This window comes from Trichomonas vaginalis, chromosome V, assembly GCF_026262505.1.
Source record: "Trichomonas vaginalis G3 chromosome V, whole genome shotgun sequence".
Taxonomy (NCBI): Eukaryota; Parabasalia; order Trichomonadida; family Trichomonadidae; genus Trichomonas; species Trichomonas vaginalis.
This window is the reverse complement of record NC_067207.1, coordinates 29799110-29823149: the sequence shown is the minus strand read 5'-3', so window position 1 is coordinate 29823149 and position 24040 is coordinate 29799110. Positions and strand designations below refer to the sequence as shown.

The following is a 24040-nucleotide window of genomic DNA, read 5'->3' as shown; positions in this document are numbered from 1 at the left end:
TAGCTTCTTTTATAAAAGATGAAAAATAAATTATTTTAAAATTAATGTTAATTTTTTAAAATGTGTTTATTTCATTATGTATGGGCTGAGTGTAAATGTCTTACAATTTTGAAAATTTTTTAAATCTTGATTTATTCAAAAACGTAAGAATAAAAACCGTAAGAATCATACATTTTTTACTTCATATGTTAAAAAAAATGATACAAAATCGCTCGATATTGTATGAATTCTTACGTTTACAAAAAAAGTCACACAACCCGTCATATCCTACTACTTCGATAACAAAATAGTATCGCTAAGATATTTCTTAACTATAGACATAGACAATACTTTATTACTACAAACAAATCTAATTTAAGGAACGGCGCTGAAACTGGCGATAATTTAATACAACAGGCACTGGCTGAGGAACATCACTAAATCGCTTGAACTGGCATATGTGTGGTGAATTTGGCGTTCTAACTTTGTTTCGCTCCAAAGCAGGAACTGCTTTATAAATTGGATTCTGTAACAAATCCGTAACTGAGTTATCTTTTGATAAGTCAAAACATTTCATTATCAAGTCCTTAATATCGCTTGGCATGTCTGCTGGATAAGTAATATTTTCTATGATTGATGGATCTTGAAACACATTTTCTACGCTATCAAAACTAAAGCCTGCAGGTATCTTTCCTGTAACCATAAAATAAAATATAAGTCCTAAAGTCACAATATCTGTAGTTTCTATTGGATAAATTGAAAAAGAAGATGTGTAAGCATTAGACTGTACTGCAAGGCAAAACATGCACATCCTAATTCTATTATATTTATCTAAGAAAAATCGATAAGGGGTTAATCGGAGATTTTTCACGTCTTTTTCGTGACAAAACTTTAAGGCTTGTAGCATATTGAATGAGTATATGGTAAACATCTTTGGGTCTAATGGACCAGTTTCTGAAACTAATGTTCCCATAGACTTCTTACAATAGTCAATTAGGTAATACACATGCTTTTTAATGACCCATGATCTGTAAATATGTATTACATTTGGATGATATAAAGCTTTTAAGGAATCAATTCGGAGTTGTTGCGAAATGTTGAGTTTAATTTTTTTGAGAATGTAGAGGTCGTCGCATTTTTTCCATTCTACTACATATGTTTTAGTGTACTTATCAGCGAATAATTGTTCCTTGATTTCAATTTCCTCATTTGCAAACAGTTCTTTTTCAAGCTCATCCATGCTGATAAATAACTTTTGAGAGACCATATCGAAATTATTTTTTTGATAAACCTTATAATTATTCGATGTTTTATAGATCGTATTCATTATTAAAAGGACATGTAATTTATTAGGAGAAATTTGATTAAAAATTTGAGTTTTAAAGCTTTTCTTTTTTATTTTGGAGTATATTAAACTTAAAATATAAGTCAGTGTATGGTGAAAATTCGAAATAATTATTTTTTGAATAGTATTGAAATCGAGAAAATTTAAATAGACTAAATCGAAGCAATTAATATAATACAACATTGTTTATTTAATTTTTCAATTGAGAAGTATTCAAAACAAAAACCATCCATAACGGATCATTCAAAGTTCTCAAAACTTCACATTATTTTTTGGCTCCCAAATTTGGAATTTTATATATGATTTGTAATGTACTATCAGATCAAATCTTTCACAAATTTTTCACATTTCATATTGAAATTTCGAGTAAGAAATTTTCATCATTGTTTCAAAGATTTAACATCATTGCATTAATTTTGTGAAGTGAGGATTAAGAGTAATTTTGGCCATTATTTTATTTTGGAATACAACAAATTATTCAACAGGTTATTATCAATCTAAGTTTTAGAAAATATAACATTTTAATTAAAATTCATTTTCAATTGACATTTTTTATATATCAATCGGAAATTATTTCAAGTTATCAAGTGACTAATTACTAGTAATGAAAAATTCAAAAACGTTAGTTTACATTTTATTTATGTTTAATATTCTTTCCGAACTCCATCTTAAAATTTTATGAAAAATTCAATGATCACGGAAGTATTATTGATCCTTTTTTCCTCGAACAACTTTTGAAAATTTTCCCATTTCCTATTGATTCGCTTTTACGTTTAGATATATAAAGATTCCTGGTTAATTTTATTAATAAAGTTTCCGCTTATTCGCAAATTACAGTAACTTATTGACATTAATGAAAAACCAAAGGTATATCTTTTTTTGTAAGCTTAATATTATTATAAATATGAAAAGAAAAAACAAAAATTTTTATTGTATCAGTCTTCAGTTATATCAATTATTACATAATGGCCAAAAAACTTTCCAAGAGTTTATATTTTATGAGATACGAGATCATTTGATAAAGCTTTCCACAAAATATGTGATTTGACAGCCATTTATTGAAAACCTCACATTGTAAGAACTCAATTACTAGAACCAATCATTTTTTTCTTGATAAAACATAGTATTTTCTCAAGTATTGCAATCCTCTTATTTATCTCAATGATTTAGGCGATGCAAACACATTTTTAATATAAGCGAAACATACTTATAATGACCAATTTATGTCCTTTTTCGAAGAATAGATTCGAAAATCTGTGTGTTAGACTCTAAAGTGAATGCGTTTTCCGCATTGTTGCTTAGAAAACAGATGTTCAAAATGAATGAGATTCAAGCAATGTCACTGTTATTAATAACTCTTTTTTTTGTTTCAATTTTTACGAGTCGCGAAATTTATCGTCAATCTGCCGAACAAATTAGCCTTTATTAGATTTATGTTGGAAGAATTATTCTACAAGGTTTCCACATTAGCACACGTTAATTGGAAAGGCAATATTATCTGAAATCAACACTTTTTGTAAACTTTATAAAAATTTGATAAACAATAAGTGGGAGAAAACTCTCTTTTCTAAAGGTACATTCACTAGGCGATAACAGTAAAATGGGATGAAAATAGGATAAATAGAATCCCTATATAGTGCCTAACAATATTTATACGGGCCAAAAAAAATTTGGCTAGAGATTTGGCGAGTTATAAAACTTAGAAAATTGAGAGGGATTTTTATTTTTGAATTTTTTTTTGGAAAGTTAAAATTGCGATTAAAAATCGATTTCCAGGAGAACTAAGCATCTCATCATATATTTAAATCGATAAAAATATTAAATAATAGTTGAATAGTATAACAACGTGAAATTATGGCTGAATCTACAGAAAAAATGAACATATTTGACATTTTGAAAATTCATACGTTAGATGGTGACAGACTCATAAACTATACTTTAGCTAAGATTGATATATGGTTTCAACAACACATGGTTAAAATCGTAAAAATATTTTAGATTTCAAAAAGATATATATGGTAATATAATGGAACAAAGTCAACAAATAGCATGTTAAATATGTTATAATTAACTTTTTATTAGATCCAATAGTAGATATCGAATGGTTTCCAGCTTTATGGTTAAATATTTTCTTTTCGAGCTTCTCTTTAACTGTTGTATTAAGGTTGTAAATTTTTGATGCTAGAAACTACGGAATCTTCTTTGCTGCTGCATTTTTCTTGAGAGTTCTTGCAATTTCGAATAGATCTGCACATTGTATGAAATGTAGGCTTTAAAATATCTTGAAAACAGAATAGGACTGCTTTTCCAAAGGAATGCTTACTTGTAAATCAGAGAGTTTCAAAATTGAGAGCAAGATTATCATCATAACTTTCGATTTTGCTGCGAAAAAGGAAGACAAGTAATTAACAAATCATTTACTGTTGTTCGTCAAAAGAAGAAAACTTTGATAACAACTAATGATGATAATCAAGCTATCTTTTAATATTTTAAATTGATAAGACATTCAAAATATTTGAATGGTTTAAAATATTTTCTTTTAATTTCTATAAGATATTATCATGATTATATAATAAAATTTAAATTTTTATTCAAAAAGGCAATATTTCAAACTTTTAATTTCAAAAATCCTAATTCTGCAATAAATGTATTTAATTGTAGCAAATTTAATGATCCTTCGTCATGCTTAGCAATTTGGAACTCATAAATTAATGATTTCTTCAAGTAAAATTCTGCATTATTTCAAAAGTCAATAATTCTCTAGTAACTTTTCTTCAAACCCTAACCATTATATTATATGTATAATGGAGAATAATTGCAAAGAAAGATAGCCGAATTTACTGGGTAGTTCTTGTGATGCGAAATAATTGCAAATTAACACCTAGTTTTAACAGCATCAATCTCTTTTTGCTCTCATTTAAATGCATTCGCACACTTTAATTTTGAAATATAAGAGTTTTGGAAATTATCAAATTTATCTGCTCAAATACTATAGATCTTCATAAGTGTTAATAGAATCATTAGCCTTACATATAGTGTTTAATATAATGATGCACATTATACTGGGATTCATTCCTTATTCATCTAGTTATTATAAGATTTACAACCCCATGAAAATTTAAAATTTTGTCAAAAATAGTGAATGTACCTTTTCTTTTCTAACATTGTCGTTGCTATAATTTGCATATTTTATAATACCTAATGCACGATTACAAGTAAAATGCTGATATTTCATTTCAAGTAAATTTCTGATAAACTCGAATTTACACCTTTTAGAAAAAATTTCATAATTGCTCACAATAATTTATTGAAAGAATTGTTTTTTTTATGTTTTATTATGGATTCAAGACAGTTATTTTAATTATTATTCGAGTCTTTTCAAAAAGTATATTTGCAAAGCATTGAAAAAGAGAATTTGAATTAAAAGAATTTTAATTGTCAAACAATGGAATCGAATTTAGCTAATCATGGGTATGAGTTGATATCGGAAATTGGTTCAGGAAAGTACTCTCGATGCTATCTGTGCTGGAGCACAAAGTATCAAACTGACTTTGTTTGTAAAGTTATTCATGTTGGCGACCAAGATGTCAAAGAAAAATTTAAAGAAGTCTACAAACAGGAGCTAGATATTCTTTCGAATTTCATCCATCCAAATATTATCGGTGTTTTTGATGCATTTGAAGAAGGTGATGATTTTGTTCTTGTTCTTGAATATTGTCATAACGGAAGCCTACAGGAGAAAGTATCTATACCACGCCCATTAGATCCAGCAATTTTGGTTAACTATGCAAGGCAAATTTTAGGTGCACTATCATATATGCATAAGAACAACGTAGCTCACCATGATATTAAACCATCAAATATATTCCTAGATAAATATGGTCGAATCAAATTAGCAGATTTTGGAATTGCGCAATCGTTTCATATTAATGATGAAAAATCTTGCATTTTTGGAGGAACAATAGCTTTTATGGCTCCAGAACAGTTCAAGAAACTTCCTTACTCAGAATTCCAGTCCGATATTTGGTCATTTGGGGTAACTTTATATTCATTGGCTTTTGGAAGGCTTCCTTTCACGGGAAATAATGTTAAAGAAGTAATATCTTCCATTTGTACAGGCGCATTTTCAATGCCAAGACATTGCCCTAATGAAATAAAAAATCTAATTTTACACTCTCTTGATATCAATACAGCTACAAGATATACAGCCGACCAACTCTTAGAGTGCCTTAATACATCTTCTTCATCTATTCCACTTATTCCAAGACCAAGAATTACCCCTCAACGCTCAGTTCCAATAATGAAACAGTTAGTTCACAGCTCACTGAAACAACTACAGCCTATTGTTATATCAAAAAGATTTAGAAGAGGTTCCGGACATTAAACTTTCTTTTTTGGAAGGTTTTTAAGATATTATTTTGTTTTGTATGTTAAAAAGTATAATTTAAAAGATATTTATTGTTTGGAAACACAAGTACAAGTCTAATGCTTACAATGGATAAAAATATGAATATGAATATTTAAAAATTTTGACAATTGAATATACATGAATATAGGGTGAATTCAATATTTAATGAATCTAACTTAGCTCTTTATCTAAATAAAGTGTTTCTCAAAATGGCTGTTAAATGTTTAATACATGCACAACTCAGAATTTTAAGAACCGCAGAGCTAGATACTTTGACTATATTATAGATATAGTGTGCATATCAATTATATGATTCGTAATAATCGCAAGAGTTTTATTTTGGGAGTCCTAATTTCGAAGTTTTAAGGGAATTGCAATTATCTGTGATGATACTAATGAATATTACATTTCGTGATTCAAAAGTTTGAGATGTTTTATAAGTAAATAACAAAAAAAGTAATGATAAATCAAGTTTAAATAAAAAAACAAACAGTTATTTTAATAAGTTACAGGAAGGTAATAAGTAGCAGGATAAACAGGTTGGAATGCAGCAGGTTGTACGATCTGCATTGCAGGTGCTATAGGGAATGGAATAGATCCAGGAGCAGGGTATCTTATGTCTGCATCGTAGTCGTAAGTGTTTCTGCTCAAAAGTCTCAATTCATCCCTTCTTCCAAATCTGTGATTGATGTAGCAGTGGATCATCCACGAAGCGATGGCGAGAAACAACATGAGGAACAGGGCGATGAACAAGAAAACAAACAGAATAATCTTCTTCTTGGACTTTATCGTTGAAACAAACTCAGGAAGACTCAAAACATCGACTTGGCTCGCTTCTGAATTCAAATTAAAGAAATGAGTGGCCGGGTGAAGTGCTTTACACATGGAGACACAGGAATCAATGATTTTGATGTACCCTGCATGCGGAGGATTCAAAACTTTGATGTGGAGAAGTGTAGATCCTTGCGGTAAATCTTCATTTACGTTTATCTCGGACATTTCATTGTTATAGGCCGTGATTTTGATCTGTGACGTAAATGGATTAGAAATAGTGATCTGATGGGCTGCAATTCGCTTGTAATAGATACAAGTATTCCATCCTTTGCGGAAAGTGGCGTTTGCGTGCTGTAATTTGTGTCCTAGTGAGTAGTGGCTTTGTAATTCAGAGGTAACAATGAAATCATTGCACTTAAATTTCTGAGAATTGAAATTTGTGTTGTTTTGAAGGACAAATGAATGGTAAATGGTCTCTGTTGTCTTAACTTCAATTAATATATATCCTGGCTGTTCTTCAAATTTGAAACTTATGTCATCTCGTGGTAAAACTTTGATAAGTTCATTATGGCTCGAATAAACAGTCGCTTTCAGCTCGGAAGGTAATCTTGGCGTAGAGTTCCATAGTTTGAAGAGGGACTGAGGACAAATGAAGAAAAGTTTCAAAGTCGATGAAAATGAAAAACTCATAAACGAACTATCGACAACAATTTCGCTTGGGTTGTTAATTGCAGAGAACGCTTCGTTGGTCGACCAGTTCTTATTGCATGGAATTATGGTTGATGAACCTTTTAGCGACAAAGACTCATCGTTGAGTATGAAGTATGCGAGAGTTGTTTCAGGTAATGCCTTTCTGGGTTCAATTAAGAAGATGGATGATGTTTTGATGACACTTCCTTCCGACGATGAAAGAAATTGTTTTCCTTCAGGGGAGATATAGTAAAAATAGTCCGAACCATTGGTTTTGTAGTCGATTCTGACGTTCTGGCGCTCATCGGCCGCGTAAAACAAGCAAACCGAACCAATTTCATTTTGAGATACTGAAGAAACACTCCAAGGATCAGTATAATCGGCAATAGATACAACTCTTTTGTCTTGTCTGTTGTAATGAATTGACGTACAATTAACTTCTTTCGGAATAACAAGATAATTTACTGAAGCTTTGCATAATTCGTGCAAAGGATGGTAAATAACGAGTTTCTCGCCTTCTTTGATTTGTATAAGTGTATTTGTTCCCTTTAAAAATTTAAATTTGTGATTTTGAATTAAAAAGCATAAAATTCCTTGATTTACAGGGATAGAAATAAGTCCTGCTGATCCTCGCTTTAATCTTAAGCATACAGGGAATTTCGTAATTACTCCAGAGGTTGAAATCATTCTTGTATCAAGATTTTTCGAAATTATATGGGAATCTAAGTTACTTAGTATAGAAACGAAGAAGTAATCTGGCTCTTGGTGAGCTCTATGTATCTCGTAATGCTTCTGGTTGTCATCATCTGTTGCCAAAACGTGAAAAGGGTGCCATACGTAAATTTGATCAAGTCTAGAGATCCAATCATCAGAAGTGTGAGTAGAAACAATTGAATATTCTTTAAGCGTCACATTTATCATAATTTGCAGTCCGAACTCAAAATCATCATAAAATTTGAAAGTTATTACTGCGGGATGGGGATTAACTGAATTGTAACCTTGCTGATTAGGTGGAGCAAATTTGATATTCGAATCATGTATTGAAACAACGCAACTCCAACCCGAGTTATTGTAAACATAAAACATAAAACGACATTCTGGGACTTCAAACGTTAGAGAAGAACCCTGAGTTACATTCTGCCTGTATGTTTGCGATTTGTTTAATAAAATATTCTCTGATGAATGTAAAGAAAAGAGTAAAGAAAACATTGAACTATCCCCTAAAAATTTTCGTCGGACCCCATAAATCAAAAAATTTTATTGGAAAAATTAATCAATAAACGTACAGTTTTGTAATTTGCTTCCAAATTACTAATTTAATCTTAATAAGCAAACTCACCTTTAATATTTAAAAACAATCGAAATTTACTTGAAATTTCGAATCCAATATCCATAAATAACGTAGATTAATACACAAACAAGTGTTTAAATACAAACAAAATTATATATAACTAATATACTAATGATATCAAAAGATCATATTGAGATTAAATCCTTAGATTCATTGTTTGCTGCATCAAATTCAGCTTCTTTTCTTTTAACTTCCTGTTGTAGGTTGTAAACATACTTCCGCAGTCTTGAGAGTCTTTTCTCATTATTTTCTATGATTCTGCGTTTTGATGCAATTCTTCCGAGTTTCGTGTGGTTTCTAGGAGAAATTAAAGTGATAGAAGGAACTGTTAACTTATTTTCTAATTTCTTCTTATATGATTGGAGATCATTAAAGTTTTCTTTTAATTCTTCAATCATTTCATGATAATACGAAATATCAATGAGCATCTCATTATTTTGCTTAATCTGAGCATTGAGATCTTTAATCTTTTCATACTTTTTATGCAATTTTTGTTCAATTTCTTTACGATTTTCCAAAAATTTCGCCTGAAGATCATCTGTTTCAGTTTCGATGGCTATTGTATTCTTCTTAAGTTCATCTAACCTATTGTGGACTTTTTCTTTGATTTGGTCAAAGTTTGATTCCAAATTTATTATTGGCTTCTTTGGAGAAGGCTGGAACTTAGATATCTTTTGGATTTGAGGAGATTTGTATGACTTTATCTGCTCATCTAACAGTTTCTTCCTATGTACAAGGATTTCTCTTCTTTCTTTATTTTGATTTACAAGAATTTCAACAATTGCTTTTCTAGGTGATTGTTCAATTGATGTTGAGTTGTATTTTTTAACTAACAAGTCTACATCACCTTCCAAATCAAATACAATTGATTCAATTGATTGTAAAGCAGGGATAACTTGAATTGTTTTTGAATAAGCTTCAATTTTTCTTTTATTTAGAGTTTTACTGGTGTCTTTGAGTGAATCAATGGTAGATTTATATAACTTTTCCATTTCTCGCAGTTTATTCAGTTTATAAGTTGTAAATGATAAAATTTCTTCAACATGAAAAACGAATTTTCTCTTTGTTTCAACAGAATTTTGGAAGAAATCTATTGAAGATTGCATAATTTTAATATCGACATTTGAATACTGTGAAGGTGGAAGAACTTGCTGTGAAATTTCGTTATATATCTTTTTAATCTCTTCTTTCATCTTATCATTTTCATCAGTAATGCGTTTAAATTCGCTTTGCGCTGTTTGAAACCTTACTTGCTCTTGTTTCTTTTTGAATAAAAACGTTTTCGGAATTTTTTCTTTTCGAGTATCAATAATTTTTTGTCTCTCCTCTAGAACTGTCTGTTGAATGGATATATTTCGTTTAATGTTATCGATTTTGGCAATATTTATCCTATTTTCATATTTAATTGAGTTAATCATTTTCTGATACTCCATTATCCTCTCTTCGTCTTTGCTCCTAACTGATGATTGATCTGTTTTGGAAGATTTCTTAGAGGTTTTGCGGAGAGACATTTATACAAATGAAGTAAACGTAATTTAATTAGGGTATGTCTGGATAACCCCCCTCAATTATATAAATTAAATAAATGTCAATATTACTCCTTTTCTATCTATCTATATGCATAATTCAATATATTGTTGTAAACAGAAATTCATCAAAAGTGACACCTCAGAAAAGCTAAAATATTGAATTTTTGGAACTTTTGATAGAGCACGTTTTTAAATATTAATTAAAGTAAATGTATATTTTGTAAAGATTCTTTTTAATAAAAAAATAAAATTTTGAAGAAGAACACAAAATCTTCTGAAAAATAATATCACATAAACTCATATTATTTTCTAATATATAACTATTTTATATAAAAATCAAATTCAATGATCTTAAAAGCGAAGGATAAACCTCAAAATTTACGAATATAATGAGTGGGAATATAATGCTTATCTATCATAAAACCATATGAAATATCAATTTTTGCTTTACGCCTAATTTTTGACGACAATTAGCAAAAAAATGTTAAATGTTAACACTCAGTCCATTTGAATATGAAAAATAAAATTGACTTTGATTAAATGTTTTTATTTATCATGCAATTCTTCTTGCGACCAAAGATTTGAATAAAAGTTCAAAAAATAAGATAGCTTAAAAAATAATATACGGTAGTGTTTACTAATAGATGAATAGTATATAAATTCTATTAAAATGGATTTGATCCAAAAAATATATAAAATTTGATCATAAATAAAATCGTTTTAAATTACTTCTTCATTTAAATCATAACAATTATTTTGGTTTTATATTTTTTGGATCAAATCCATTTTAATAGAATTTATATACTATTCATCTATTAGTAAACACTACCGTATATTATTTTTTAAGCTATCTTATTTTTTGAACTTTTATTCAAATCTTTGGTCGCAAGAAGAATTGCATGATAAATAAAAACATTTAATCAAAGTCAATTTTATTTTTCATATTCAAATGGACTGAGTGTTAACATTTAACATTTTTTGCTAATTGTCGTCAAAAATTAGGCGTAAAGCAAAAATTGATATTTCATATGGTTTTATGATAGATAAGCATTATATTCCCACTCATTATATTCGTAAATTTTGAGTTTATCCTTCGCTTTTAAGATCATTGAATTTGATTTTTATATAAAATAGTTATATATTAGAAAATAATATGAGTTTATGTGATATTATTTTTCAGAAGATTTCATTCTATATGCCTATGAAAAGTACTCTCAAAACTAACTTTTTCCTAATTATAATTAAATCTAGAATATTGTATTATGCTTAGTATTATTTCATTTTTCTCATTCAATTTAGAATTTACAAATGTCAAAAAATTGAGAGCTGTCACTTTTGATGAATTTCTGTTTATTACAGTATGAATAGGTAGACATTGAAGTATTAAGGGAAATTTATTTAATTGATACAGACATTTATGAGGTAATATGTATGTTCAACTGTAATATTAAAGTACTCAATGGATAAACATTAATCATTGAAACAAATTTGGGCTAGATAAATGGGAGAGAGCTGATACACTTCTCATGACAGTCTTGAGAACTTTAAATGTAAAGAACTTCTTTTTATCCCAAAGGTGCTCTGTGCATCTTTTTCCAGGCCAAAACCCAGCATAGATATGTAAGATTTTTGAAAATTAATGTCCCAAAATCTACTTTGTTAAATGAAATCAAGAGTATACAGCATAAGAATGATATATGCCTTAATATCACTTTTTTTTTCAGATTCAAAGTTTTTTAATGAGTATAGAACTTCAACTTAATTTTGAATACATTGGGTCTCACATCGAAGATTACCTTGATGACAATAGGTTATTTACTACATTCGAAGTCGAAGACATCAATCAGATCATGAAATTCGCAACTTTGTCAACAAATGACTACACTAAGATGCTGAAACAAGCTCATTCTACAGTCAATGCAAACAAACTATATTTATTCACTCGAAATGCAAATGTTACGACACAAAACCTTGGAGATGTCATTGAACTTCTTAAATCAGTCGGAGAATTCATGAAAATGAGAATACTTGATGGAGCGATTGACCTTTTAATACAATTGGAAAAAATATTGCCTACTTCGGCTAAGCAAATCCAAAATTCTAATCCCAAATCAATTAAAGAATACAATGAAAAAGAAATTCTATCAAAAATTCACGAACTTAGGCAATCTGATGATATTAAATGCATCTACAATTTCTTTGAAGAGCTTTCATCTCAAGGAAATCAAAAAATGATTTCAAAAGCTTGTATAAGTGAACTTACGGAAAGGGTACCTTTTAAAAACAGAGTGCTTGGAAATGAAAGAAATATACTTCATATAGCATGCGAGAAAGGAAATCTCAACCTTGTTAAATCACTCATAGAAAATGGTTGTCATGTAGATACTGAGGATGATCATAAATGCTGTCCACTAATCTATGCCTCAATAGGAGGCCATCTTGAAGTTGTTCAATATCTTATCTCTAAAGGAGCTGATAAAGAAACAAAGAATAAAGATGGGAATACTCCACTCATTTGTGCATCATATTTTGGCCATCTTGAAGTTGTTCAATATCTTATCTCTGTTGGAGCTAATAAAGAAGCAAAGAATAATGATGTATATACTCCACTCATTTGTGCATCAGCTAATGGCCGTCTTGAAGTTGTCAAATATCTTATTTCAGTTGGAGCTGATAAAGAAGCAAAGAATAAATGGGGAAATACTCCACTCATTTGTGCATCATATTTTGGCCATCTTGAAGTTGTTCAATATCTTATCTCTGTTGGAGCTAATAAAGAAGCAAAGAATAATGATGTATATACTCCACTCATTTGTGCATCAGCTAATGGCCGTCTTGAAGTTGTTCAATATCTTATCTCTAAAGGAGCTGATAAAGAAGCAAAGAATAAATGGGGAAATACTCCACTCATTTGTGCATCAGAAACTGGTAAACTTGAGGTTGTTCAATATCTTATCTCTGTTGGAGCTAATAAAGAAGCAAAGAATAATGATGTATATACTCCACTCATTTGTGCATCAGCTAATGGCCGTCTTGAAGTTGTCAAATATCTTATTTCAGTTGGAGCTGATAAAGAAGCAAAGAATAATGATGTATATACTCCACTCATTTGTGCATCAGCTAATGGCCGTCTTGAAGTTGTTCAATATCTTATCTCTATTGGAGCTAATCAAGAAGCTATCCAATAAAATTTGGGGAAACGCATCTCTACAAGTAATATAATCTAATCCAATCGTATAATTATAATAAAACTAACAATATTCTTATTTCCAAACTATTTTTCATAGGATTTTTTTTCATTAATTGACGATTATAATGGGTTGAATATTTGAAATTATTTTCGAAATAAAAAGGTATTTAATGGATCTTTATAGATGAGAATCTACCTTATATCATAATTAAACCAATACATTTATATCATGGCTGAATTAAAATTCTGATTCACAAATTTGGAGAAGAGTAGGTAACAAAAGTGAGCTATGTAAATTTTTGTAAACCGTCAAATTATTATTTTTGACAATGTAAACTCATATGAGATTCCTTCCAAGAGAAACTTGGGGCCCTGGTGTAATACTTCAGGACCCGAGGCCTCCGAGAGGGAATACCCCAAAGAATTTTAACAGATGCAACCATTAACAATTCTTTCTACGGATTATTTTTGAATCAGTAGAATGAATTGTTGATAGTTGCATCTGGAAGGAGGAACAAAGGAGCTTAAAAGGTCGCAATCCTAAAAATGGAAGCCATGGAGCTCCTAAAGCGAACAAATGGGAAAGGGCCTCTGCTGATAGGGCTTCAGGAACTCCATGGCTCCCTTTCATAGGATTGGGAGCTATGGAGCTCCTGGAAAGTCTTAAGGGAATAATGCAGACCATTAAAAAATAAAATGTCAAAAATTATGGTTTACAAAAGGGGTGTCAGATTATCGGCCGCAAAAGTGACATCAAAATTTACATGATGGAGAATTCGTGCAATGCAAGCATCTTAATGTTGCTGGTTCGAGTCCATTCGTCGCTCTTTTCATTGCAATTCATTTAAAGGATACCTTCAAAAGTTTGCATCAGTTCCTCATAAAATCTGCTCAGAGAAGTGTTTTATTAATTCTGGTTGTATTTTTTTTTAAAAAAAATACATGTATCTTTATACATAAAAAACAAAAATAAAATATACTTGGAAGTCACAGCCAATTAATGATATCTTTGTGCTAATTTCTTGAGTTGTTTCATTTATTGCTTCTTCAATGTTATCTATGTTTTGAAAACTAGTGTTGTAGGAATTATTCAACTCTGAATATTGAGATTCAAACAACCAATCGGTTGTATTTGCAGTGTATGAATAGCTTGTAGACATATTTCTTTTAGGAGAAACAGGAGCATAAGTTGGAATTGGAGAAGCATTTTCAGTCTTTCCTTTCTCAGAAACAACAGGAGGAAACATTGCCAAAGGAGTTTGAACTTCATCAACTGTAAAATTTGGTTGAATTTCACTTTGTGATTCTTCTTCAAAATCATTTTCGTCAAATTGATTAATAATAACAGACTTTCCCACAGAAGTATTTCTTTGTCTTGGTGGTCTCCTTCCTGACGAAGGCAACGGATAATTGTAAATGTTGATTATCGTTGGTGTTGTCCTTGGTTCATAGATTTCACTACTTCCTTGAGAAGTTTCATTTAAGTTTTGTCCTGTGTCATCTTTTTGAATTGATGCTGTCTGTAGATCAGGATGAGTCATTTGAATGGAAACATCATTAGTTGAGAGGTCTTGAATAGCTGATTTTTGAGTACTGGTATTACTCATATCAGGGTATTTATTCTGTGTAGAAATGTCATGAAAACTGTTTTCATTATTTGGAATTTCGATATTTTCCAAATGAATATCAAGTTGAGGTGTAGGTTTGCTTTCAATTATTAGAGAAGCATTTTTAACATAATTTAAACTATTTACCGGTTGATTTTTTGTCATTTGATGATTTGGTTCAGAAACTTTAAGAAAAGTCCTAATTTTCGGCTGGATTGGACTCTTATGAGGAGCATTTAGCTTCCTATGCTGCAATCTCTTCATAATATCATCTTTTTCTTGAAATCTTTGTTGAGCATATTGAAGCTGTTCATAGTTTGTGATCCATTTCAGCTTACATGACCATCTAATCCACTTTACATGGAGTGAGTTCTTCTTTTGGACGTCTTGAGAGATATTTAATTCAGATTTCTTATAAAGTAAACATTTTGTACAGCAAAGCTTATATACTTGAGGTAACGGCAGCCACATTGTTCCATTCTGTTGCATATCACTTCGATATAACTGCAAAGCGCTTTGAATCGTATTTTTCTGCAAATTCTGAGTCGAAAGTTTAATCCAATGATATTGATACATTGAGCGATGAAAGTTATTAGACTTATTCTGCTTCAAATATTTTTGAGTAATCTTGTTCCATTTCTCTCTTCCAACTAAATTATTATAATTTTTATTAATTGATCTTATTTTTAGAAGATTGGAAAAGTGAAACCATTTATCTGTCAATTTGGCTATTTTGAAGTTGTGGTTCTTCTTCGAAACCTCAATATCAGTTAAAATTCTCTTACCTATTAAATACCAATTTCTAAATGCACCAAACTGCTTACATTTGTGTATATTAACAACTTTTCTTATTAAGACTAGCCATTTAGATCGATATTGATGTAAACGCCATGCAACTCTTAGATTTTTATTTGCTTTTAGTATTTTATATGAGAATTCTTTGTACTGCAACTTCTTTGTCATGCTAATCCATACATTCTTTGTTTTAATTGCTATTCTTTTTGCATTCTCTTCATTTTCTACTTGGATTTTCTGTATTTCTTCTAAAATAGATTTGCGCTTTAGTAATTTGAATACATGACTCCATTTTCTCTGATTGGATTCAGTATTTTTTCTCTGAATCCAGATTTCAAAATACGTTTTAAGACGTTTTTCTTTAACCATATCTGTTAATTGTAATATATTAATTGCACAAGAAAGAACTGTAATTCGTTTTTTCTTGATCGCTGAGTTAACGAGATTATTCCATGAAATTTTTAGTTGTTTTTGCCTTGCTAGTTTCTGCTTCATACTATTATAAGTTACCAGCTCGTTTCCATTTGGTTTCATTGATATGATAAAATAGATCTAGAAGCAATAGAAATAGAAAATAAAAAATGACATATTAAACTGGGTGGAGATGTTGAATATCATTCAAAATGATAGTTCAACAAAACTACTAATTTGCATGTTTTTATCTGTACATACTTATTTCTTGGAATTTCTTTGAAACATATTATCTAGGATATATATCTCACTTGATAAAAGGCCGACACTATTCCTCAAGATTCAAATATCTTTGATAGAATAGAAAATAACAAACAAATAACAAACAATTTATATATAATATGGATAAATATCAATTAATTTACTCTATAGGATCCTTCACAACATTTCTAAATTCATATGATACTGATTGCTTGCTAACAAGTGATGGTTTACCCGTTGGATCGCAATCAAAAAATGTAAGAGTATTCAGATTTGTTTTAAAACCAGTAAAGAATTGATATCAAGATGGAACATAAAGAGTATAATTGTGAAGAAAAATCATGATACAAAATGAAATCAAGATTTATTAAATGGAATACAATGCACTAACCAATTACTGCCAGATTATTGAACTAAATTAATGTAACATAAGCGAAATGTAAAAAAAATTAATTCAATTACAGGTTGTATTTGAAATCTATCGAAGAGTATTGCTATGTATAAACAATACTTCTTTATTTTATTAAAAAGGAAATAATTGGAGAAAATATATTTTTGAATGCATTAAAGGTGCACCCGTATGTACATTTATTTGAGAGGAGGAGGATTACCCTCTCAATTTTGAGGGATTCGTTAGTTTATTTTCTCGATGAATATGCAATAAAATTTGATTTTTACCTTATCAATATACTTCATATAATATATAGATCCAAGGTGATGTGATTTTTGCATCCCTGGGATGGACGATACACCCAAAGTGTCACCTTTTTTGGGATAACATGAATTTTAAATATCATGAGAGTTCTGCAAACCATATGCACAATATCTATTCAGCCTGACTTCTTGTATATATGAGTTAGACTTCTTAAATATTGTGCTTGGGGCGATATAAGTATTTCCGAGATTACCATCGTGCTCTATAGTATGCTACTTCTCCCTGGTTCTAGCTCAGTTCCAAGGATATTGGCGTTCAAGGATTTGGCAAGGTCCTTCCGAAGTCTCTCATTCGATGAGAGATTTCGGAAGAATCTTGCCTTAAAGTACTCCAACTCTTGTTCTTTTGTTCCTAAATAGTGAGAAAAGTTATTTGACTACTTAAGGTAGAGATTATCCGAGGTCCCTCATTTGATGAGAGGCCTCGGATAATCTCTGCTTTAAAATTGTACACTTGTAGTCCATGAGAGTGTAAGTATACATTGATAGGACAGCTTTCTTCTGAAGTCTTAGATTTGATGAGAACCTCAGAAGAAAACTGTCATATTTTATAGTAAAAGGAGTTTCAGGAGCTCCAAAGCTCCCTTTCGTAAGGATTAGGAGCTTTGGAGCTCCTGGTTCGTAGATGTGTTTCGCATCTTTCATCAGCAAAGGACATTTACCATCTGGGACTCTGTTGATGGAGACTCAGGAGCTCCAAAGCTCCCTTTAGTAAGGATTAGAAGCTTTGAAGCTCCTGGTTCGTAGACGTGTTTCGCATCTTTCATCAGAAGAGGCCCAAATGGTAAATAGCCTCTGCTGATGAGCTTCAGGAGCTCCAAGACTCCCTCTCGTAACGATTAGGAGCTTTGTAGCTCCTGAAGGTAAGGTAGGATTGCTCTGATCTCTAATCAGTAGATGCCATGCCTCATTATGAACTCTACTGACAAGAGATCAAGAGCTCCAAGGACTCCTTTTTTAGTTAGTGGCGTTCTCACCATTTAGTAGGATTGCTGATCCTACTAATGAAGTGATCACTTAGTATACGTTTTGAATAAATTGAATTTTTTTTAGAATTTAGTATTTTTTATAGACATCACATGTATATTATAAATACATAAATATATTCTTTAATTCAAAAAATTCAATTCGGTTTTGGGATGGGCATCCCAGCCCCAAGTATTCAATTTTATTCAATTTTTAAAGAATTTTGGGTTGGGATGCCCAGACCAAAACAAGCTTTATATTTTGATGTGTAGATACGTATGTGTGCATCATTGTTGTGTTATATATTATGTTTTTAATGAAAAAAAAATCTGATTCAAAAAAAATTATCACTAATTAGTTGATAATATAAAGAAAAAATAGATAAATTGTATGTTTTGAGAGTATTTATCCACATTCACTCATATGAATTTCATTAAATAGTGTCTTTTTACTCCCAAATTTATTTTGAATTATTGAAATCAAAGAAAAAAAATCAGAAAAATTTCTCGAAATTTTTATTTTCAAAAAAAATTTGGATTTTATATTGAAAACTGACACTGGGAGGACGATAGGGCTGGGATTGGAGATACCCCGCTCACTTGGGAAAAATACGGATCTATATATAATATACACATGTTCATGTAAAAACTTTTTCCCAAAATCCTCAGGAATTAAGGGATTTTTGAATTTTAAGAATTTTTTTCGAATTTTTTCGAAAAAAAAAATATTTTCAGAACAGCCTTAACGGCTAAGATTTAGGAACAATGTTAAGTATCAAAAAGAAAGGAGGTCTGATATAGACAACATATATCGTTGAAGGTTGAAAAAATCTCTAATATTTGAGCCCAAAATTTCAAATTTTAATTTTTTGAAAAAAGAGGCCACCCGTATGTACGTTTATTTGAGAGGAGGAGGATTATATTTTTGAAAGGGTGAAACATTATGAATATGTTAATTATATAATAATATGTATTATTATAAAAAAAGAAAAAATAAAGCACGTTAAAATTTTTCTTTCTTGATTTTTTACAAAATCTACTTAGAATTATGCAAAATATGACTAAATAATTATAAATTTCAAGTTAAATTTTAATTTTGATAAATAATTTAAATTTCAAAATATCAAGTTCAGTTCGACTATGTATGTAGTAATTCCTCAATAAAGTGCCAAAACCCCATTAAAATATATGAACATTTTCAACATTTTAATGTTTTTATTTAAAAATTTGATGGAATATGAGCTTCAAACAATTATTATGTAAATAAAAATAATTAAATATATGTATTTATTCGTATTACAACCGTAGTAAGTCGATTCTTCCTTTCTTCTACTGAGATTTGAATTTGATTTCGAATTGTAAAGAGATTCAAAGGGAAAATACTAGCGGATAAAAACTACCTCCATGAAAGGGTCATAATGGACTCAAGTTGTATTTTTTGATATTTTTTACTTTATACTAAAAATAAGGTTCTAAATTCTGAAGTTTACATGATCCTCTCGTGTGCACCCTTAATGATTGGAAATAAGACAAAAAAATTCCTAATATAAAACTTATACTTAAGATAAAATTAAAATTCGAAAATATCTCTATATTAATTTTAGTATAAAGTATAAATAAAATTGAATAGCAATTTTTGACATTATCTGATATATTAAAGAGAATAGTGATTTCATATAATACATTCAGAATTTACGATATTTAAGGGTGCACACGAGAGGATCATGTAAACTTCAGAATTTAGAACCTTATTTTTAGGCATTATCTTGGCTACCTATTTAGGCTCGAAAAGCAAAAAATATCAAAAAATACAACTTGACTCCATTATGACCCTTTCATGGAGGTAGTTTTTATCCGCTAGTATTTTCCCTTTGAATCTCTTTACAATTCGAAATCAAATTCAAATCTCAGTAGAAGAAAGGAAGAATCGACTTACTACGGTTGTAATACGAATAAATACATATATTTAATTATTTTTATTTACATAATAATTGTTTGAAGCTCATATTCCATCAAATTTTTAAATAAAAACATTAAAATGTTGAAAATGTTCATATATTTTAATGGGGTTTTGGCACTTTATTGAGGAATTACTACATACATAGTCGAACTGAACTTGATATTTTGAAATTTAAATTATTTATCAAAATTAAAATTTAACTTGAAATTTATAATTATTTAGTCATATTTTGCATAATTCTAAGTAGATTTTGTAAAAAATCAAGAAAGAAAAATTTTAACGTGCTTTATTTTTTCTTTTTTATAATAATACATATTATTATATAATTAACATATTCATAATGTTTCACCCTTTCAAAAATATAATCCTCCTCCTCTCAAATAAACGTACATACGGGTGGCCTCTTTTTTCAAAAAATTAAAATTTGAAATTTTGGGCTCAAATATTAGAGATTTTTTCAACCTTCAACGATATATGTTGTCTATATCAGACCTCCTTTCTTTTTGATACTTAACATTGTTCCTAAATCTTAGCCGTTAAGGCTGTTCTGAAAATATTTTTTTTTTCGAAAAAATTCGAAAAAAATTCTTAAAATTCAAAAATCCCTTAATTCCTGAGGATTTTGGGAAAAAGTTTTTACATGAACATGTGTATATTATATGAAGTATATTGATAAGGTAAAAATCAAATTTTATTGCATATTCATCGAGAAAATAAACTAACGAATCCCTCAAAATTGAGAGGGTAATCCTCCTCCTCTCAAATAGAGAGAGGGTCAAAGTTGCTATTTGTCACTTTTCCACAAGAATATAATGGGGAAAAAGTTATCATATAGTTGATCTCATTCACTGAGGTGAGAGATGCATGTAGTGTAATCTGATAAACAGCGTGATTGCTGCTCTAAGTACTAGGTTCGTGACACATTGCATTCATTTTTCTCTTTTTTATTGACGTAAACTATTCAATTTTTGTGTTCTCCATTCAAATTTCAGAATTTTTTTTGCAGATTTCACGCTACATTCGAAGTTACCTTTTGTAACAACCACCACTGCCTACGAAAGATGAAAGTGTGTCACGATTTCACCCGGAAATCCGACGGTTGTTTAAGAGTATGCACTTTTGTCACCTACTCCTCTCAAATAAATGTACATACGGGTGCACCCTTAATTTCAGATATTTTATCACCAAAATTATCTGAAAATAAACAGAATCTTTAGATACATATATAGTGATACATACATTTTTACAAATAAGGGTTTCGTTTTGCTAAAATTGTCACTTTTATAGCATATTTATTTTTGGATATTTTGCGAAACCAAAAAAAAATAAAAAACTATGATATACAATGTGTGTGTAAAGAAAATACTTTATTTACTAGTTAAAAAATCATTTGGTATTGATCAAGTTATTTTTTCTGGATAAGATATTATATGGATAATTGGATAGAAAATACAATTATATAATCTTGTACCTGGTTTAATTAAGCTAATTGTCATCAGAAACTTGTAATTTTTATGAATTTCAGATTTTCTTTTCATTACTGCTTTTCTTAATAGGTCAAGTTCTTATTTACGTTATAAAGTATGATATTTACAAATATCAAGTTATCATGTTTTTTGAGAAATTATGAGAAACAAACAAAAATGAAAAAGATAGGAATAGCAATGAATAGTGATGTGGGTATAGAAAATGTAAGAGATATGAATGCAAAGCAATCAGTATTTAGGATATTGACCATAGATTTCGAAAAAAAATGCTGCATATTGAGCGAAAACTATGATTATATTATAAGGCTGTCATTTAAAGCATAATGAAACTATTCCCTTTTCATTTTAATCGAATAAGATAGTAAAGATTTTTGAATTAGCTAGAAACTGATGAGATGTTTTCACAAATCAGATTTTTAATCTCTATAATGCATAATTCACTCAATATCTCAATTTTGATATTGCGAGATATTTTTGCTATCGGTTTCGCAATTTTGACACAATAGCAAGAGGGTTCTATAAGCATTATTATCAACGTAGAATCTGAATATCATATCAGAAAATGTCGCAAATCTGACATTTACCCGACAAAATAGCAAAAATAATTGAATACTTTTCGCAAAAACTTTAAAAATCGATAAAAATATGAAATATAGATATTAAAGAGACTTTTTATATAATATTCATAAAGATTTTCCAAAAATATGATACCGCAAAATTAAAAAAGTGACGTCTTGAGTGGAGTCAAAGGTCGAAATTGCTAGCTAAATGTTTTTTTTAGCGAAATTGCGTATTGTACGTTTTTTTCGCAAAACGAAACCCTTATTACAAATAATGAAGCAAGCAAATATTTCTGAACGAAGGTCGTGAGTTTTTGAATGAATATCCAAAAATTGATAGAAAATTCTTCTAATTCTCAAAATTTATTTATTCACTAAATCCATCCAAATGTTTATAGTACAATAATATTATATTTTTGTAGAGCAAATCGTTTCAAAGAGTTTCTATTTTTCTTTGATTTTATGCATTTTTACAAAGAACATTTCATTTTTCTAAAACGCTAGAAGCCGATTTATTGAAATATTTCAAAACTACGCACAAAATTCAGTCAAACACAAATCATATTAATCATGATAATAATCTTTGTTGTACAATTTTATGCATTTCTCTTTTGAGATAAAATAATTGTGTGAGAATTCCTTTTTCCTACAGATTATTATCATCCCAATATTATCATTCTAATTTCAAATTATTAAATTTTTGCAATCGAAATTTTTTTTTCTCAACAATTTATAAATGAGTGAACATAGAGATGTTATTGAGTACTTAAGTCAGATCGGATTAGTATTCAATCAAGTCATAGCCCATGGTAGCTATGGTATTGTCTTTCTTGTGTACTCCATTCAATACCAATCATATTTTGCAGTTAAACAGGTACCAGAAAAAATGTTCCATGAACAAGAAGTTAGATGCTTGATGGAACTCGATGATATTCGCATTGTTTATCTTTACAAATACTTTAAAATCGATGATTGCTATTATTTTGTCATGGAATACTGCCCTAATGATTTAGAACACTTTCTCAATACAAAGAAAATGATCAGCGAAGAAGTGCAACGTAATATTATGAAGGAAGTATTACTCTCCGTCAAAGTTTGTCATGATAATCATATCGCTCACAGAGACATCAAGCCAAGTAACTTCCTAATCGATAAATATGGACGTATACGACTTTCTGATTTCGGCCTTTCTACCTTCCAGACTTACGATGAAAAATGTTCAGAATATGTCGGAACTCACTTTTTCATGGCTCCAGAAATATACGCACATAAAAAAGATGGAAGCTCATATAATCCAATTCTCTCAGATATTTGGGCAATTGGCGTTACACTTTATTTTATAGCCACACGTAGGTTTCCATTTCAATCATACGACTTTAATACCCTACAGGAGCAGATCATGTCCGCACAGTACGATGAGAAACTCATACCTGATTTGAGATTAAGGTTTATAATATCTAATTGTTTACAGGTTGATCCTCTCAGGAGACCATCCATAAGTGAAATCCTTCTAATGCCGTATTTCTCAAAGCTGCCTCAGTCAAGAAGTTGCAAGGTTCCAAAAGGCCAAGCAATTTTCCAGCCAAGAACTAAGCAGTCTATCGATAAATCCAAGAGAAATTCCATGTTTGTTTACCGTAATTGCATTGTTCGTTCTCAATCAAACAATGGAAATCTAAATATGATTGCGGCGGCAAACGTCGATATGGAGGATTTAATATAGTTTAATAGATCATTTGTTATTTTTGCTATTCATTTATGTTTGAATAAATTTGTTTTTTCTATCCAAAATTAATTTCTTGATTTTTTCCATATTGCATATTGAAAACTCTTTTATTCCAACAACTAAGCCTTTTTACTATAGCAGTACCTAATGTTACAAATCAAAATTATTCATTGGATTGCTAAAGTTTGTTCAAATGGCCAAATTTCAAATTCGCTTCAAAAAATAAGTTTGCAGACAGTTTCTCAATAGTTTATGCAACTTTCCAATATGATCCTTTCCTTCAATTTT

General features: G+C 29.8%; 7 protein-coding genes and 1 pseudogene across 8 annotated transcripts, besides 8 other annotated features; 4 read left to right on the top strand and 4 right to left on the bottom strand.

Annotated features, from left to right (window-relative positions):
• Positions 1–349: 349 nt before the first annotated feature.
• On the bottom strand, positions 350–1219 carry TVAGG3_0427090 (histone serine kinase protein; the record flags this gene model as incomplete). Its single annotated transcript, XM_001307274.1, has 1 exon — positions 350–1219. One exon carries the CDS (start codon positions 1217–1219, stop codon positions 350–352), a length of 870 nt encoding a protein of 289 aa, XP_001307275.1.
• A 1668-nt stretch (positions 1220–2887) lies between these two features.
• Positions 2888–4488: a mobile genetic element.
• A 265-nt stretch (positions 4489–4753) lies between these two features.
• TVAGG3_0427070 (protein kinase protein) lies at positions 4754–6008 on the top strand (the record flags this gene model as incomplete). The annotated part of the gene is made up of 1 exon (XM_001307275.1): positions 4770–5708. One exon carries the CDS (start codon positions 4770–4772, stop codon positions 5706–5708), a length of 939 nt encoding a protein of 312 aa, XP_001307276.1.
• A 58-nt stretch (positions 6009–6066) lies between these two features.
• On the bottom strand, positions 6067–8513 carry TVAGG3_0427060 (uncharacterized protein; the record flags this gene model as incomplete). The annotated part of the gene is made up of 1 exon (XM_001307276.2): positions 6231–8282. The coding sequence occupies one exon, from the start codon at positions 8280–8282 to the stop codon at positions 6231–6233; it is 2052 nt and encodes a 683-aa protein (XP_001307277.1).
• Positions 8514–8672: 159 nt separating this feature from the next.
• Positions 8673–10058, bottom strand: TVAGG3_0427050 (uncharacterized protein; the record flags this gene model as incomplete). Its single annotated transcript, XM_001307277.1, has 1 exon — positions 8673–10058. One exon carries the CDS (start codon positions 10056–10058, stop codon positions 8673–8675), a length of 1386 nt encoding a protein of 461 aa, XP_001307278.1.
• A 124-nt stretch (positions 10059–10182) lies between these two features.
• Positions 10183–10220: a mobile genetic element.
• A 1175-nt stretch (positions 10221–11395) lies between these two features.
• Positions 11396–11432: a mobile genetic element.
• Positions 11433–11434: 2 nt separating this feature from the next.
• On the top strand, positions 11435–13462 carry TVAGG3_0427020 (ankyrin repeat protein family; the record flags this gene model as incomplete). The annotated part of the gene is made up of 1 exon (XM_001307278.1): positions 11816–13264. The coding sequence occupies one exon, from the start codon at positions 11816–11818 to the stop codon at positions 13262–13264; it is 1449 nt and encodes a 482-aa protein (XP_001307279.1).
• Positions 13463–13840: 378 nt separating this feature from the next.
• Positions 13841–13922: a mobile genetic element.
• A 135-nt stretch (positions 13923–14057) lies between these two features.
• Positions 14058–14093, top strand: TVAGG3_0427000 (annotated as a pseudogene). The gene has a single exon. The product of its transcript is annotated as a tRNA-Met (tRNA).
• A 123-nt stretch (positions 14094–14216) lies between these two features.
• TVAGG3_0426990 (uncharacterized protein) lies at positions 14217–16388 on the bottom strand (the record flags this gene model as incomplete). The annotated part of the gene is made up of 1 exon (XM_001307279.1): positions 14217–16202. The coding sequence occupies one exon, from the start codon at positions 16200–16202 to the stop codon at positions 14217–14219; it is 1986 nt and encodes a 661-aa protein (XP_001307280.1).
• Positions 16389–17042: 654 nt separating this feature from the next.
• Positions 17043–18641: a mobile genetic element.
• Positions 18641–19530: a mobile genetic element.
• Positions 19531–19724: 194 nt separating this feature from the next.
• Positions 19725–20745: a mobile genetic element.
• A 336-nt stretch (positions 20746–21081) lies between these two features.
• Positions 21082–21111: a mobile genetic element.
• Positions 21112–22749: 1638 nt separating this feature from the next.
• Positions 22750–23855, top strand: TVAGG3_0426940 (cellular response to bisphenol A; the record flags this gene model as incomplete). Its single annotated transcript, XM_001307281.1, has 1 exon — positions 22763–23749. One exon carries the CDS (start codon positions 22763–22765, stop codon positions 23747–23749), a length of 987 nt encoding a protein of 328 aa, XP_001307282.1.
• Positions 23856–24040: the final 185 nt, after the last annotated feature.